The sequence below is a fragment of the Amblyraja radiata genome, chromosome 10 (genome assembly GCF_010909765.2).
Source record: "Amblyraja radiata isolate CabotCenter1 chromosome 10, sAmbRad1.1.pri, whole genome shotgun sequence".
NCBI classification, from domain to species: Eukaryota; Metazoa; Chordata; class Chondrichthyes; order Rajiformes; family Rajidae; genus Amblyraja; species Amblyraja radiata.
This window is the reverse complement of record NC_045965.1, coordinates 19,566,619-19,584,715: the sequence shown is the minus strand read 5'-3', so window position 1 is coordinate 19,584,715 and position 18,097 is coordinate 19,566,619. Positions and strand designations below refer to the sequence as shown.

The 18,097-nt window shown below is 40.0% G+C and overlaps 1 protein-coding gene across 1 annotated transcript in view; it reads right to left on the bottom strand.

The window, feature by feature from the left end:
• Nucleotides 1-18,097, bottom strand: part of alg6 (ALG6 alpha-1,3-glucosyltransferase) — a 37,351-nt gene that overhangs the window by 16,414 nt on the left and 2,840 nt on the right. Inside the window, exons 3-9 of the mRNA XM_033028280.1 lie at nt 17,898-17,982; nt 17,256-17,345; nt 15,364-15,452; nt 11,555-11,634; nt 7,120-7,184; nt 5,747-5,929; nt 3,618-3,753 (exon numbers count right to left, since the gene is read on the bottom strand). Of these exons, the coding sequence (XP_032884171.1) occupies nt 3,618-3,753; nt 5,747-5,929; nt 7,120-7,184; nt 11,555-11,634; nt 15,364-15,452; nt 17,256-17,345; nt 17,898-17,982 (728 nt within the window). The remainder of the gene's footprint in view (nt 1-3,617; nt 3,754-5,746; nt 5,930-7,119; nt 7,185-11,554; nt 11,635-15,363; nt 15,453-17,255; nt 17,346-17,897; nt 17,983-18,097) is intronic.

Genomic DNA, 18,097 nt, shown 5'->3' with positions numbered 1-18,097 from the left:
TAGTCAAACCAGGATAGGAATTTCACAGTGAACAGGAGGGCTCTCGGGAATGTTGTACAGCAGTGGGATCTGGGAGTACATGTGCACAAGTCATTGAAGGTGACATAACAGGATCATAGGATGGTCAAGAAGCCATCCAGTGCACTGACCTTCATCGGTCCGGGTAGTGAGTATAGAAGTTGGGATGTTATGTTATAGTGGTACAATACATTGGTGAGGATTGGAGTACTGATTTACAGGGCTCGAGGCCTGAGTTATAGGGAGAGTTTGCACAGGCTAGAACTTTATTCCTTGGAGTGGAGGAGGATAAGGGGTGATCATCAGAGGTGTATTAATTAATGATGGAAATAGACAGGGTAGATGCACGGTCTTTTACCCAGAGTAGGGGAGTCCAGAACCCCCAGAGATCATAGGATTATGGTGAGAGAGGAAAGATTTAATAGTCCTGAGGGGCAACTGGTTCACACCTGGTGGGTATGGATCGAGCTGCTGGGGGAGGGGGATGGGGGGGTGGGTAGTTGAGGCAGTTACTATAACAACATTTAAAAGACATTTGGACAGGTACATGGATAAGAATGATTTAGAGAGATATTAACCCAACAAAGTATCAGCAGATTACTGCTGATGGGGCATCTTGGTCGGCATGGGCTGACGGGCCTGTTGGGCTGAAGGGCCTGATGCCATGCTGTATGACTATGAATCTGCTAGCTGCACTACTGTGCCTCTCCTAGTTTGGATCTTGAACATGAAATCTATCATAAATAATTTTTCCGCTACACGTGGAAAATAGCCCAAAGACCAAAATGTTCTTGTCCCACAGTGGTAGATTTCCAATTTTGCTATGCATATATTTTGTCATTTGGAGCAGTTTATTAAGGGTTTTTCAGGTTTATACTGTAGCTATTATGCAGTTGGTTTTCACGATCCACAGTAAAGTCCAGCAGTTTTCTCTGAAATACGCAGAGATTGCATCATCAACATCTGGCAAAACACAAATCAAATAACTGCCAAGTAATTCTGACCAAGTTCCGAGACTAAAGGGCTGAAAGGAAGGAGAAAAAAAACCAAGAGATGTGTGTCTGTACAGATTGCAAGGAGCTTTATAGACAAGGTTTATTGGATTCTGCAATCTAGTCAGCTGGTGCTGTACTGGCCAAGAACTGATATTTCAAAAGTTAACAGCGCTATCCCCTCCAATCGTTCCATTGACTATGAAGTGTCCTTGAATTTTAAGTAGTGTTAATATCTGTTGCAAAATTCTTTCCAAATCAATACAATAAATACATTACTGAACATTTATCTAACATTCATGGATTATTTCTCCACACATCATGCTACATTTTTCCTAAATATCAAGGATTTATCCTTCATTCACATGATATGGAAATCCCTACAACTCCCCCGAGGTCAATTGTACTTCACTTCATTAGATGAATGTTCTGCTATGTAGACTGACCACTAAGCACACAGTCTGTCAGTCCTGCACATTCCTTCTCGCTAACATTTGGAGCACGGCAAAATCTGGAGGTGCCGCCCTGCTGGCTAGTCAACCACATAGCTGGGGCTTGGAGTCACAGTTAAGTCAAGGTGGACATCAGCAGTCTGATGGTTTCTTTTGAGATTAATCAGTAGATTCAATACCACATTTGTCTACTCCACATTACTAACATCAGCTTGTTGTATTCCAGTTCTACCGCCCTAATTAACTATATGTTAATTTGAACTATCACTGGATCAATAATCCAAGACTATGTATTATTAGCCTATTAACATGAACCTTTAGTGACAGTGGCCAATGAACTTCAGAGTAATTATATGCAAAGCACTTTTGAAGATCAACAAGAGATGTGATAAAAAAAGATTTGCAGTGGCACAACAACATATCTTTCTTCCAGAGCACTGAAATGTAATTCTTGCTTGAATCTGCACACTTCTCCAAAGCCTGCTACATGACAGTTGAAACTTAAACACAACTGAAGTCCATTAAAATAGATTCCTGCAAATACTTAGCAAATGGTATCTGATTAAACCAAGAGCAGAAGAAAGCTGTAACAAGTTATAAGATATTTTACTACTGAGCAAAGCAATTGAACATATACTAACCATTACAATAGATTTGCTTAATTACCATTTTTATTGCATACTGCCACAAGTTGGTGTGTGAAGAAATAACAAAGCTACCACTTGTGGAATAAATACTTTCCCCCCCCCCCCACATAGTTCTAGACCAGGCAGACATGAAAGCTGCAGGTTTCATTCTTGATCTGTGCTGAATTACAAAAGGCAACTGCAGAGATTTGTTTGTGCATCCAGAAAGGGAAACGTTGCTTCCAATTGTTTTGATGGACATTTGGGATGAAGAAAAGAGAATGCCTTCTTCCTATGTTTTTCAGTGAATCAAGTGCAAAGTACTTGTATATCCTAGAGAATGGCCATTGATTCAGTATCACAAGTAGAGTGGTGATTTTTAGTGTCTGGATGGGGCCAGCGATGCCACAAATACATGGAACCCCCAACAGCTGCACCACTTCCACTCGAACATGCAAACAACATCAGAATCAAAATAAATTAACAACTACTAAGACTTTAACACAGGTTTCATGTTCCATAGTTATTTCATTCATTCTGTTGAATTAAAAAGCATTTGTAAAAGAGAACTTGACCAAGTTGTGGTCAAGTGCTCTATCACTGATTTGTTTGCTGTCAAGTCCAGCAAAGTTATTGCTCACAGCACACCAAACACCAAAATGGCAGAATAATGTGTGGCACTAACATTCACAGGCCTGACTGAGTCAACAGAATCTGTGGTGTTTACGATACAAGTGCACGCCAATTTCAAGGGTTACGTTTGAGCCAAATTGGTTCTATAAATGGGCTATCTGTGGAAGGCTATGATATCAGTATCAAGAATGCAATATCTGATACCTCTATTCAAGACAGGAAATAGAAACGGCAGAGACAGTTGTCAGTGTCACAACTGGAGGGGACATAACTTCACAGGCAAGCTGGCCACGCCTCAGACTGATGGAATAATTTCCCTCATACATGGCACAGATAGAATATCAGCCCCGAATTTGATGAGGACACAGAGAAAGGTTAGAAGGTTAACGCTTGACGCATTCTACAAACAAACTGAGCAGATATCAATTTTATGGCTGAACGTGTAATTTACACATCAGCATATTTTTAAACAGCAATTGGAGATGCCTAACTTGTCTAACTTGCTAACGCTAACAATTTCTCAAGTTCGCCCTCACCCATGTCCAAATAAGTATTTGACGTAAGACTTTTACACCGTTGCTGAGCTAATATTATCATTGAAATGTTAATCATGGAGATTTTACGATGAACTTGTTGTCAGGTGGGGATAGTGTGCTTTGCACCTTAGGTTTAGTTGGATAATTGGGCTCATAAGCATGGTTCATTTTGTTGACCTGGTAAAAGATCTTTTTTCAACATTCCCAGTGCTTCTGCAACATGAGGAAAAATACCAAATTGGCATTATTTCCGAGTTACATTATGGCTTGAAATTACACGTGCCGCTACAATCTCCAAGTGCTGTAAATGGTAAACATCTATAATAAATCATATAGTTACCAATAATCTGCTGAACGCACCTCAAACAAACCTCTATCCACTGGGAAAATCCTTCGAATCACCTGCAGACACTGTTGGAAACTGGTGAGGAAGGGTAGCCAGCAACAAGCAAATGAAATCAACACCACAAGGGTATTTTTGAGCAATTGTTTTAACCTACAACAGAAGAGAAAAAAAATGGTTTCTGGTATAATTAAAGTTTATTTCCATCTCTTGGGCACTAATATCCACAATGAGAAAAAAAAACCCCATAATACATCTTCTCCCCAGATTGAATTGAAGTGCACAGCATAGGTTTCATATCATTTATATCTGTAAAAGAATGTCACAGTGGCTTCACTTTGTCTGTATTGCGCCAGCCCACAACATTACCCACACCCCTCTCTAAAAAAAACTTTCCTACCTATGCTCCAACACTCTTTGTACACTTATGTTCTATAATGACTATGACAGGGTTTGACAATCATGTTTACATATTGGCTGAAATATTTGCTTATCAGCAGCCTTATCTTTCCTTATCCCTGCAACACCTAGCCCAATTATATGAAAGCATAGGTTAATTATTAAACATTAATAATTTAGCAATTAATAATAATTAAGCAATTACAGTATCCTATGACAACTTAAATAATGACAAATCAAATTAAAAACAATCAATATCTTATTTCATTCTTGTGCTTTATTAGTAATATCAACATGTTTACCTTTGCCTAATTTCCTATAAACTGAGTTGCTCCGCAATTTCTGAGGGTTATTAGTCAAATACACAAGTATATGTCCTGTGTCGCACTAAGCCAAATCAGATAAGAAGGACAAATTTCCATCCTGACATTGGTGAACCAAATGTGGTTATATAACGATCTGAAGCTACATCATCATCATTACTGATTGCAGCTCCTTATTCTTTACCTATTTAATTAATTAAATTTAAATTCTACAGCTGCCCATGTTGGAATTGAAACTCAAGATCATTAGTTCAGATCGATGGATTGGTCACCCAATAACAAAACTGCTACGCTATCGTTCACCATTCATGGTGTTTAGATGCAACATGAAACATAGCAACTGAATGCATTAATGAAACTTTAAGTTGCTTTGGACAATTTTTCCACAAATACTTCTCAAAATTTATAACTCAATGACTTTAATGATAACATCTAACCAATCAGAAAGCTGTAGATTTAAAACTACTTCTGGACTTCAGCACAATCTAAGCTTACGGTCCAGTGCAGAACTAAGGGGTGCTGAGTTGTTATAGGTGCTGTCTTTTTGAATAAGGCCCATCTCAGATGCCGAATGCCATGAACGATATTCATTCTTCAACCAAACGAAAAGAATAAGTTCTTTATCTCAGTTACTTGTGGAAGCTTGTATTTTATTTCTTGCAATGTGGCTTGAAACTTGCAACATCTGACAAAACCTACTCGGTTAATATTTTGTGTAAACTGGCCGTTAGGCTTCCCCACTATGACAACATTTTTAAAGTATTTTGTGGCTATGAATTACTTCTGGAGATCACAGTCGTGACAGGATTTACATAAGACAATTACAATTAATCACTATATAACGCTCTTATTTTCACCCCAACACTTCAGAATACATTGACTCAAGATGGGTTGTAGTTCTGAACAATATCATCAGCTTTCCAATATCTTGTACATGGTCATTGTACATATCCATGGTTTCAGAATGAGTGACAATAAGCTTTTCAACTTTGTGTTATATCAGGCAAGTCCATTTCTGTTCTTGTGCTGTTCACCCCTCCCTACTCCCTTCATCCCTGGAGTAATTTAACTCTATTCTGTGTTCAGTCAAGTTACAGAATTTATATCACTGTTTCATCAGAGATAATAACACACAGATCTGAGACTGTCCAATCTACAGCCTATTCCACAAACTGTGTTAGTCACAATTAAAATAGTTTTTGGCCGGCATTATACAACTCTAATCAAGACACCACAAAATTACTCTTATTGTCCACTGAAGGTTGTAAAGACATATTTGAAGAATAACTAATATTCTAAAAAGAAGGCTTGCCTTTGTATTTAAGCTATTTACAGAACAATGGCAAAATAGAAACATTTGCAAAACTTACTTGATCCATTTGACACAGCACAAACTAAAATACCACTCCTTTTCAGTTACTCACCCTCCATTTCTCAAGTTTCTTAAATAGCTTCCAAGGAGATAACAGAAGAAAGGCGGCGCATGGTAAAGCTCCATTTGCTTATAATTAAGGGCCATGCAAAATGCTACTGACCCTAAGAAGACCCGGTCATTCAAAAGGCCCAGCACCCCCCACAGGGTGAGGCCCAGGCTGATGCAGTTGTATGTGTTGTCATGATAAGGATTACACACAAGTATTGACGAAGACCAAATATGGAATCAAACCAAAGTCCCCAGCTTTCACAATAGAAAAGTTTCCAGAAGAATATCATTCAACATTTTCAGAATTCATTATATAAATAGGACTTAGATAAAGTGTGCGGACAGATTAACTGAATAATAGCCTGAAAACCAACCAAATAAAAACAATTAGGTTACAATCATGAGGTGGTATTTTGCATCAGTTTTATTACTATTGTAGTGTTGTCAGGCAGTATATTTTTGATCCATTAGGTCATGGAGTCAGAATCATCGAGCACACCAACCACGCTGACCATGAAGCACCCACCATACCACTTCCATTCTGCCTTTCACATTCCGATTAACTGCTGTTTCCCTGATTCTATTTTCACCCACCTGCAAAAGGAGCAATTTACAGTAGCCAATTAACTTACCATTTAGCATGTCTTTGGCACATTGGAGAAACCAGAACACTTGGAGGGAGCCTGTGCAGAAACAGGAACAACATGCAAGCTCCACAAAGATTGCACCCGGTTTCTGAAGCCATGAGGCTGGTGTAGGACTGTTGCCTTCCCAGGGTGAAAATGGCAAGAAAACTAATCTGTCCTCAACCATCACACATATTTCCTTAGAAGTCCATGATGAGCAATTGGTAGCTACTGATAGGAGTAGAATTAGGCCAGTTGGTCCATCAAGTCTACTCCGCCATTCAATCATGGCTGATCTATCTCTCCCTCCTAATCCCCATTCTCCTGCCTTCTCCCCATAACCTCTGACACCCATACTAATCAAGAATCTATCCATATCTGCCTTAAATATATCTGCTGACTTTGCCTCCACAGCCTTCTGTGGCAAAGAATTCCAAAGATTCACCACCCTCTGACTAAAGAAATTCCTCATCTCCTTCCTAAAAGAAAATCTTTTAATTCTGATGCTATAACCTCTAGTCCTAGACTCTCCCACTAGTGGAAACATCCTCTCCACATCCACTCGATCCAAGCTCTAGATTACCAATTTCAACCCATAAACTCAGTAAAGGCGAGGAACTGACCCTGAGATCAGCTGACCCCATATGGCCTAGTGCCACATCATGTTGGACAACTGCCAATGAAACACAGGGAAGCTGTTCGTGTTACCGCATTTCTTTTTAAATGTAGCTTCTATCAGTAAGGATATTGAAAGTGGCCATGGTCAATAAGAATGAGTCCAGGATACAATAAGGCACACAGCAAAAACGATACCTGTAAAAAAGGAAAAGTACAGCTTATAGGTTTGAAATTTCTTTCACATATTAAGTTAGCATCAAGTGTGTATTTAGATTCAGTGGCACAGAATCATGGCTCAGGATAAGCAATTGATTTCCCCACGCAAGCAATTTTCTCTCCATTTCTTCTTATTATATGAAAACGTTCAGCAAACATTTTATTAGACTCTGCAGTGCATCACCCAAGAAGTCATGTTGCACATGGCATCATTAGTTTGAAACCACAGAAAATGGTTGAGTTTAATCTACATTTACCAGTGAAGATATGACCAATTCCAAAAGGGCCACTGATATTGATCATGAGTTGGGAACATTGACTAATTTTAGCCCTCGGCCTAAATGCAGATGCAAAGGCTTTTTTTGGGTCAAAATTGACTTGCTATATGGTTTAATTTGCTTCATGTTGGTTTAATTTGCTTCATGTTACATTAAGGCACCAAATCATACAGGTATCTCGCATCTCAGTGCTCATTCTTCCCCAGTTAAGTCTAATAACAGGTGTAATTGTTAATTAGCCATGGCAGCCACCTTAGTCAAGACTGCACCTGATGAGGTTTTCTGACCACAGGGTGCTTGGCAATGGAGCCCAGTCTAAACCTCAAGATATAAACAGATATTACTACTGCGGTGCTCATCTGAAATCGATTAGCAATTAAACTGAAGGAACCATTCAGTCCCTCAAGTCTATCCTATTATTCATCTGTAATGTATCTGTTTATCTACATTGTCTAATTGCAAATTCAGACACAAATTTGAAGTTTGATTTGTTTGGCTCTGTATCATCTTGCATGATGCAGTTAAACTAAAGAGGGTGCTAGACAAAACCATGTGATAAACCCAATGTATCTTCTACTCAACAGTGCAAGTGGCCATGAACGCAATAGCTCAGCAAACAGAAGCTGCCACCTAATTGGACGTGGAGTACATTTCTCCATGCAAAATGCAACAAAAAAAAGTAACATTACAATTTTTTTTGCAAGAACTTTGCACTGTACTTCATTGAGAACACAATAGGCAATGACGCAGATATTGTGGAAAGCTCCATGTTCCACTCGTGGAATGTGTAAACGGATCTCAACAGAACTTGTACCTACGGCATTAACTCTGCCCTTGGGTAGAGGAAGGGGTGAGAGTCACGGGGTCAAATCGAGCAGGGCACCTGCAAATAAATATTTAACGTTTGTTGGCAAAGGAGAAGGTTAACAGCAACACCAGGACAAAATTAGACTCAACCATTATGCGCTCCACGGTCAAACATGCTGCTGTTTATTTGCGTTGGAAAAAGTGACTCTTGTTTAAGGTAGTGCAGATCATCGAGGATTAGAGAGAGCCTTCAGGAGAAAGTGGTGAAATGAAATATTCAAAGATTTAAAAAAACATTTGCGTTCTATATTTTGGTAAGGAATATCATAAGCTTGCCAGGGATTTGTGCCCCATGACATGGTACGAAGCGGTATTGTGTGATTTTAGACACACAACGCAGATGCTAATTTAGGAACACTTACTCACTGCGCACGGCGAAGAGCGTGAGGCAGTCAATGCACAATCGCAGCTGTTACCTTTATATGAACAACTCTGATAATTAAATGGAATGAACAGTAAATAAATGTCATTACTGCTCCCTCAGCTGTTGATTGCCTTGGTTGTCTCCACCTCCAACACCCCCCCCCCCCCCCCCCCCCCCCCTTCCTTCCCCACCCCCAACCAGCTTCTCCTGCATGCTTCTCAGGAAACGATTTCAAAAATTGTTTACCAGCCAAGCAGATCTTGTTTCATGGCATATCTAGTTTGCTTGTTATCTTGAAGCACCCACCATAGATGAAGGAAGCCTTCACCTTGACTTTTATCAGCATTTAGAGCATGTTAATGATTTGGTTATGTTGTTTCAGTACACAAAAATACCAGTAAATCTAATGATGATTCTGTAATGTGACAGAATTTAAAACCTCAAGGCAGTTTCAAATGATATTATCTTCAAGTCAAGCAAGCCAGTGTTGCCAAGAATGATCTACACTTGTTCCGCGGCCACGTTCCAGAGGATTTAGCTGGAACTCTCCACCCATGTCCAAATCAGTCACCTTCACCAAAATGTTAAACCTTATTAAATAATTTGGTTGGTTCAAAACTGCATGGTAATCAATCCGTAAAAATGATACCGTTTGTTTTCCCACACACTCTCCTTCACCGAACAACGCGTTTCCTCCCTCCTCTAAGACTAACCACTGTTTTTTTTTAATATATGCTTCCATTAGTGTCCTTGGACCATGTAGGTATTCATCACTTGAGCCTACATAGTGTCAACATGCTATTTCCCTGACAGGAAGCTGGCTCATCACTCTGGAGTGCTAACCTCCCTTCACCCAACACATGTCCATAAATGCATAAATATACACACACACAGATAGAGATTGGGAATGAGAGCTTCTCTCTTGGCAAACCGGTCTTCGCCGTCAACCGGTAGAAACAAGGAACTGCAGGAGCAGTCAGAGATGTTCCACTCAAAGACATTGTGGACAATATAATCTTCTCCAATAGTCACCGAATGTGGGACGAGGATTCAATTTTATTCTCAGTATCCTCTTGTGACCTCTTCCTTATTTATTTACTGTGCATCTACCACTCTCTTTAGATGTATTTGGGAACATTGTGCATTGAGAAAGGAGCAACAAAGCACTAAGTTGAATGCACTACAACATTTCACAGACTTTTATTTAAATGCATGTCAAACACACTGCTGCATATTTTGATACTTCAGTCCGTTGTGCACTGAATTTACTGATGCAAGTTCTGAATAAGGGTCCTGACCTAAAGCCTAACCTACTGATGTTGTCCAGGGATGCTGCCTGACTGCTGAGTTCCTCCAGCATTTTGTCTTTCCTTCACTATCAACTTACAGCGCACAGAATGTTGATTCCCACCAGCATATATCTGCAGCCAACCAACCCCATCCCCGCACACAGTTAAAACCAAATACTTGAAGCGGAGATTTATCATCTTAGTTCAATCTAGGCTTGTTGAACTTGGAAAAAGCCTCGATTCAGCAGTGCACTTAATTCAATTACCCCATTACACTATCAATATCTTGAATTAGCGATGATTTTAATGGACTGAAGTATCAAAGTATACAGTAGTGAGTTTGACAAGGGTTTTAATAAAAGCCTGTGTGAAATGTTGTAGTGCATTCAACTTAGTGCGTTGTTGCTCCTTTCAGAAAGCACAACGTTCCCAAATACATCACAAGAGAACTGTTGTTGCACGATAAATAAATAAGGGAGAGGTCACAGGAGGATACTGAGGATAACATTGAATCCTCCTCCCAAATCAAAATGACTATTGGAGAATATAATATTATACATTGAGTGGAACATCTCACTGTGTACTTTGGTTAGATTTGCTCCCATAGATTTTATGGGTATAATCTTTTTATCCATGAGACTGACAAAAGTGAAAGTGAATAACAGTGAAGTTGAGAGCCATCTTGGACAACAGGCTAAATGGTTAAGAAATATGTAGAGGAATAAAGGAGAGTGAATTAAATTAATGGTAAGTATTAAGGAAATAAAGAGAGATGAAAGAAAAATCTAATTAAGGATTTTTTTTAATGAAAAGAAAAAAAAGTAAAGAAAATATCAAGTTTTAATTGAAGTCTCCATAATTCACAGTTAGAAGGAACAAAGGCTCTGTAATTTAATTGTTCACTTTCTGGACAAGCAAAGTTGTCTGGCTGTCATTAATGGTTATGATGTTATTAAAGGGTACTTACACTGTTAATTACTAGATTAACTTTCTGTGGTGAGTTTAATAGCTACTTAATGTGCAAATGTAGCAATTTGAAATTCACATGGTAGGTAAAGGCAAGATGCTTCTTATGTGAAGCTAACAGCAGTGTGGTGGAAATTGTCCAGCGGAATGTGGCTATTTGCAATTCAAAGGATCTCTCTTATTCACATGACCATCTAAAACACAAGCGACAGACCATACACAAGCGCGTTCTACCATTTGATAAGACCGTGGTTGGTCCTGATCCATCAAGGTTCCTCCCAGATCCTCATCTCTTTTCATTCTCTTAGTTTCCAAAAATCTACCAGAGTATTCAATATACTCCACAACTATCTGAAGTTGAGAATCCAGAAGTCTCATGATCCTAAGTTAAAAAAACTCATTTTAGACATGCCCAATTGGGCAACGAAAGTTGCTGGACAATTTTTACATTAATAGCCTGGTGCATCGTTCATTTTCTCTTATGTTGTTTTCACAATATAGCCCCTTGCTTTCACAAAGACAGGAAAGAGTGCCACTATGTTTCGAGTTTGCAATTGCCAGAGTAACATGGAGTATAGTGCCTACCTTTGTGGCCCATGGACCTTCGTAGAGATGCACGTAGTAAAGGATCGCTGGAACATACACAGTGATGTCTGCAACAACCACTGAACAAAATAGACAACATGTCAGTACTGTATACAAGAATCTTTAAGAATAAAAGCATCAAGACCCAAATGTGTGTGGCACAGTGATGCAACCAGTAGAACTGCTGCCTCACAGTGCCAGAGACCAGGGTTCGATCCTTAACCCAGGTGCTGTGTGTATGTGGAGTTTGCAGGCACACCCTGTGACCCCGTGTGTTTTCTACTGGAGCTCCAATTTTGTTCCACATCCCAAAGACATGCGAGTTTGTAGGTTAACTGGCCTCTGTCAATGTTCCTAGTGTGTACGGACTGTGTGAAAGTGGGATAACATAGCACTAGCGTGAATGGGTGGGCCAAAGGGCTCAGTGGTCGGCGTGGACTCAGCGGGCCAAAGGGCTTGTTTCAATGCTGTATCACTAAACTAAATTAAAATAGGGCAACCCCATCCCACAAACACAACCTTTGATGATATTCTTCAAATACTGAACCCACATCTTGTCTGCTTTAGCAAGTTTCCGTAGTAATTTGCTCAATATCTTAACACCATTCCAAAGGTGCTAGTCATTATATTGTACCTCCTAAAACGGGCACGGAATTCATCATGTTTGCTGTACACAACCAATGTAAGCACAACAACATACTTTTCACCACTGGGAGAGGTTTGTCCAATTAATAATACCTGGGATCAATGATCAGGAAGCAGTAATCATTTTGATGCTTTCCCTTTCCTCCTCCAAATATTCCAGCACATTCCCAGCACATCACCCTGATCAAAACCATCCAACCCTGCACAGGCAATCGGTCCCACTGAGTATATTTTGCCTTGGATGGAGTGCGGATTCATAAACTGTCAACCCAGTTCTCTTCTGGGCTCCATTTGTTTGCCTTTGCTGCATCTTCCATGAACTTCTTTAAAAAAATCTAATTTTCATTTGTGAATTATATCATTAACTCAACATTCAAAACCACATGACAAATTTTTTTTCCTTATTTTCACCTCTATTTATGTTAAAATACTTTCTGATTTAATTCCTGTACGATCACAAACTTGGTCTACCAAATAGACAGGGAACTCAGCCCATTTCCTTGTGTATGAAAATTCGCATTTGCTTTTACCTCCTAATTCCTGGGCATGTAATAGTGAATGTGAAAATGGTTTAGCAGGCCGTAGCAACCTAATGTAGAAATGTAGAAACAAAGAACTGCAGATGCTGGTTTATACCAAAGATAGATACAAATTGCTGGAGTAACTCAGTGGGTCAGGCAGCATCTCTGGAGAAAAACGATGAAGTGTCCTGACCTAAAATATCCTTTTTCTCCAGAGACACAGCTTGGCCCGCATTTGGAGTTACTCCAGCATTTTGTGTCTATATTTCACAGTGACGTAATATTCAGTAAGGTGACCTTGAGGAGTGACATAGCAGCACTATGGGTCAAGCTGCTGCATACGTCATTTCATTCACTCCTGGTGCTTTAACATCTCAGGTTAAACACTTACATGTGAGAGTGCGTGCAAGGCGTGCAGGCGAGGAGGGGAGAGTTCATTTTGATCTTGATAGTCAAATCCTTGTGATGCAGAAATTCAGAACTAACTGGAATAATAACTGGCTCTCTCAGGTCACAAGGAGAAATGGAAAAAATCTGTGTTGGTGCAGTAAGTGATATTTATTGCAGTATATCCAATATGCCATGTTTCCTTTAGATTTCTGAGGCTGTTTTATTTTTTTTGTTCTACTATGGGTTGAGTCAAATATTTCATATCATGGGGGCCGTTTATCTCATAACAGCTCAATATATTCAATCCATGCTGTGTCCTCCATCTCTCCACAAATGCAAAATATCTTATCAATGTTCAAGGAACTGTCTTTTGCTTCCTTCTATTGATGCACACTATGGCTTAAAGTGTTGAACTCTGGATCTATATCGTATTGTAGTGGTTCACTTATTGTGGATGGGATTCATTGCGTCCAAAACTCAGGCCAAAGCAACTTGGGGAAAGCTAGAGGTTCCCTGCTTAATGCACTGGTTGGAAACCAGTAATACGAGTCATTTGCACTCTCGTGCAGGAAGGAATTATCACCTCACTCACAGGCATCCTTAGATATTTCAGATTGAACTTTAATCGACTAGTTAAACTTTTCACTTGTGGAACAGGGAGAAAAATAACATTTGTCTTCCAGCCCGTTAGTCCACATGACCTGTGGAATTCTCAAGGTCACCAAGTGAACAGGTGTAAATAACTGCTGACATAGTCCACAGGGCTGAGTGTACGACTGCAGAATGCTCAGCCTCAGGCCATTCCCAGGAACAAAGTTAGATTTATTTTTCCTCCAGTCTTCAAAGAAATCTGCACAAGATTCAACATCACATACATTGATCCACAACCATCATAAATGTATATCTTCCAAAAAAGTTATATTGTTTATTCCTTATTATAATGAAGATATGTTTGTGTGATTTTCCCCATGTATCTAATGTTAATGTCTCAGTGTTTGTCATTCCTACCCACATGTTCAAACCATAAGCTGCCTTAGTAATGCTGCCACAGGTGCTGTACAAATTTCTGCATATTGGATACTCCATTTCTGGCATCAACAATCTGAGTATCCACCTTCTTCACTGCCCTCACTGTAAAGATGCTGATTATGGGCGTTTCAGTAAAGCACCTGGTCAATGATACCCCATAGAAGATGGTGGAGCTCTCAACAAGAGTGGTGTTGACAATCAGGATTTATGGCTCATGGACACAAAATACTGGAGTAACTCAGCGGGACAGGGAGCATCGCTGGAGAGAAGGAAAAGTTGATGTTTCCAGTCGAGACCCAAGGGTCTCGATCTGAAACGTCACCCAGTCCACCCGTGCCGGCGACTGTGGGTGCTCAGGAGGCCCCGACCACAGGTGAACATTTGGGAAGATCGGCGGGGAGGCTGGCTGGACTATGGTACCTTCCTCAACTTTGGTGCCACTGTGGGGTTATGTTGTGGACTTCTGTGTTTGTACTTTTTAAAAAAAAATGTTGTATTTATTATTTATTTTAATGTTACTTGACTGTAAGGAAAATCCATTTCGTTGTCTCTTATGAGATAATTACAATAAATTGAATCCAATCCAATGAATAATACTTGACAGCCCGCCTGAATACTCTAAAGTCACACGGCATTGAAACAGGCCATTCAGCCCACCACATCAGCACCGACCAGAAAGTACCCATCTATGCTAATTCCATTTTTTATGCACTCACATCCCCATCAACCACCTGCCACTTTACAATATGGACAATAGACAAAACCAATTAACTTACCAATCAGGATGTCTTTGGCACATTGGAGGAAATCAGTGCCATGGGGAAACCCATGTGGTTTCAAGGAAAATGGACAAACACTCCACAGACAGCACCCAGGGACGAGACCAAACCAGATGTCTTAAACTGGGAGGCAACACTAATCACTGAACTGTTGTGCCACTTCCCCTCCCCCTCCCCACCCCCTCTTATATTACTGAATTAACATGGAGCTTTGAAAATGGAAATCAATGGAATACATTATCAAAACAGATCCGTCTGATTTTATGTTGGAAGAACATCACTGATGAAGCAACCTGGAGGGGTAAAAATGTTTCATTCAGGTATTCCTAAGTATCATAACCTAGCTTCAGCCATTTATGTATTGCTCTTCTTTCTTTCCATCCACCCCCCACCCCACCCCACTGCCCCAACAAGATTTGAAGTTATCTCTGAAATTTTTAATTACCTGTTGCTCTCATGAAGAGTTTGTGCTTGTCGCTCTCATACCCCTGGGATGTAAAAAGAGCAATCCACTCAGGATCTATTAATTCAGCTCTAGGTTAAAATAAAAAAATGGTCATTCTACATTTTAAATAATGTGCACCCTGAGGAAAAACATCCAAATATTCATATTTTCTTTTTGCCCACCTGTTTTCCTCTTCTGCACAAAAAGAAATAACTCTCGATATGAAGGCATACAATGATTTAACCAATTGCACAACCTATAAATAGGAGTCTAAATGGATCGACCTCTGAGCTCCAACCGTGGGACTTTAACATCATGGAGCTCGCGGTCTCTAGTCAGAGACCGACATCGGGAACTCCAAGGCACGGGAGTTCCGACCGCCCCGACCCGGGAGATTTGTACGCCCCGACGCGAGGGTTTCAATCTCCCCGACGCGGGAGCTTCGACCGCCGGCTGCAGGAGCTTCGATCGTCCCGACAGATGGTTCGACTGCCCAGACCGCGGGAGAATAAAGAGGAAGAAGATTGGACTTTATCGCCTCCCATCACAGTGAGGAATGTGGGGAATCCACTGTGGTGGATGTTCATGTTAACTTTTATGTAGTTGTGAGTCTTGCTGCTTTTTTTTCGTATGGCTGTATGGTAATTCTCATATCACTGTACCTTAATTGGTACAAGTGACAATAAAAGGCCTTTGAAACCTTTGAATGGAAGAGCCTGAACTGCCCTCAACCATTGAAGAATTCAATCAAGCTGCTTGCTCTCTGAGATTCATGACTAATTAATAATGCGCAAGATGTATGTAAAATTCCACTCGAGTTTTGCGTGAAAAATTAAAGTACATAAGACTGGTAGCATCATACTGGCATCAATTGAAAATTGGTTGACAGAGAGGAAACGGAGCAGTGGCAGTAAACATGCTGTTTGGGGTGACTGGTAACAAGAAGTGGAGTACTGCAGGAATCAGTGATTGTGCCCAGCTCTGGGTCTTACTACATTTTTTATTCTCAGTTGTGAAGTGGCCAATTTAAAGTACACATGTAAGTTTGGTCTCCCCATCTCAGACATCAGATACTTGCCACAGAGACAGAACAACAAAGCAACGGTTCACTAGACTAATTTCGGGGATGGTGAGGCAATCATATCAGCATTGGATCAAGTATAGAACAACAAAAAGGGATTTCATTGGAACATACATAATTCTGCCTGAGCCCGACAGAATGGATGTACAAGGATGATTCCAATGACTCAGGGGACTAAAACAAGGGGTCATAGATTAAGGGTGCAGGGAAAGGTACTTAGGACTGCAATGAAGATAAATTTATTTAAGGATGGTGGACCTGTATAATTCTCAATAACAAAAGACTCGTGGAAGTCAAGTCACTGGATCTATTCGAGAAGGAGGTGGATAGATTTCTAGACATCTTGTGGGGTACAGGAGGTAGGCAGGGATATGGCATTGGGGGATTAGCCATGATTGTATTGAACAATAGAGCAGGCTCAAGAGGTCGGGTGGTCTTCTTCCATTCTTGCTTTTCTGTTAGAGCTGCTACTTTAAGTGGGTTGAACAATCCCAGAACCCCATGGACAAGCCCTTCACCACAACATATCATTTGTAGTATACAGTGGGGCTCATTTTTAATGCCATTAATGACTATTTTTCATCTACAAATTTGGAGAATAGCATTAACATCAAAGCTTGCATATAATGTGAACAAGGCCATGAATGAACCTAATCTCTACCAAGTTGATGCTTTTGCACTGAAACATGAAAGGAGCAGGAAGAGGTCAGTCACTGATCAAGAGCTCAAAACTTCACTTATTTGGCATTAAAGATTTCCGATGAATAATTTAAAATACCAAATTGTCCTACCATTAACAGAATGAACTTACACATATGCACAAAGCAAACTGTGGTAAGCAGTAAAAGGTGGATAATCAAGACCCCAGTACTCAAGATTATTGTTGCTTGTATTGAAATACCTGAAGAGAGAAACAAATCAATGTTAAAGTCAATATATTCAGTAATAGCCGATACTCGGATTGCTTATAAAGCATATATTTCAGCAAGTTAATTTATTAAATTACAATATTTTAAATGCACTGTCAGAGGATATGTAGGTAATGCCACAGAATCACAATTCTCTCAGATTAAGTAACAGGTTTCTTTCTCAGCAGGGCACCTCTAATGGTACAGCAAGTAAGATCGTGCTGTAGTCCAGTGGAGAGAAAGTCAGAGATCACACACATGCACAATTGCCAATAGCTCCTTCTGGTAAGTGGGATTATGATTATGATGCTTTCCAAAGGTATAATAGCCTCTCAACATCCCCCATCTGAGCTTGTATACAAATAAATTAATTGGAATATGAAAACGTTTCAGAAGTAACATAATTGTTGGGGTAGTCTGGAAGAGAGAAAGGGTTGGGGGAGGAGGGGGAAAAACATTTTTATTTCTTCATTATATCATATATTCTAGAGAAAACCCTCAATTACGATTTTAACATGTTAGTTAATTGCATTGAGGTTACAAACCATTCATCGATGGGTAAATTGAATGTTATCTCCTGCCAGTGTCTCTGTGCTTCATAATCGCCGTACATTGGTGGTTTACCAGCACCTGATGATGGAAAAACAATGTAGAGATAACATCAAAAGGTGTTCTTGGCCAAATCTACTTCTGAACTGTTTTGCATTCATGTGCGAAGTGAAAAACGCAGAAAAGGAAGTAAATT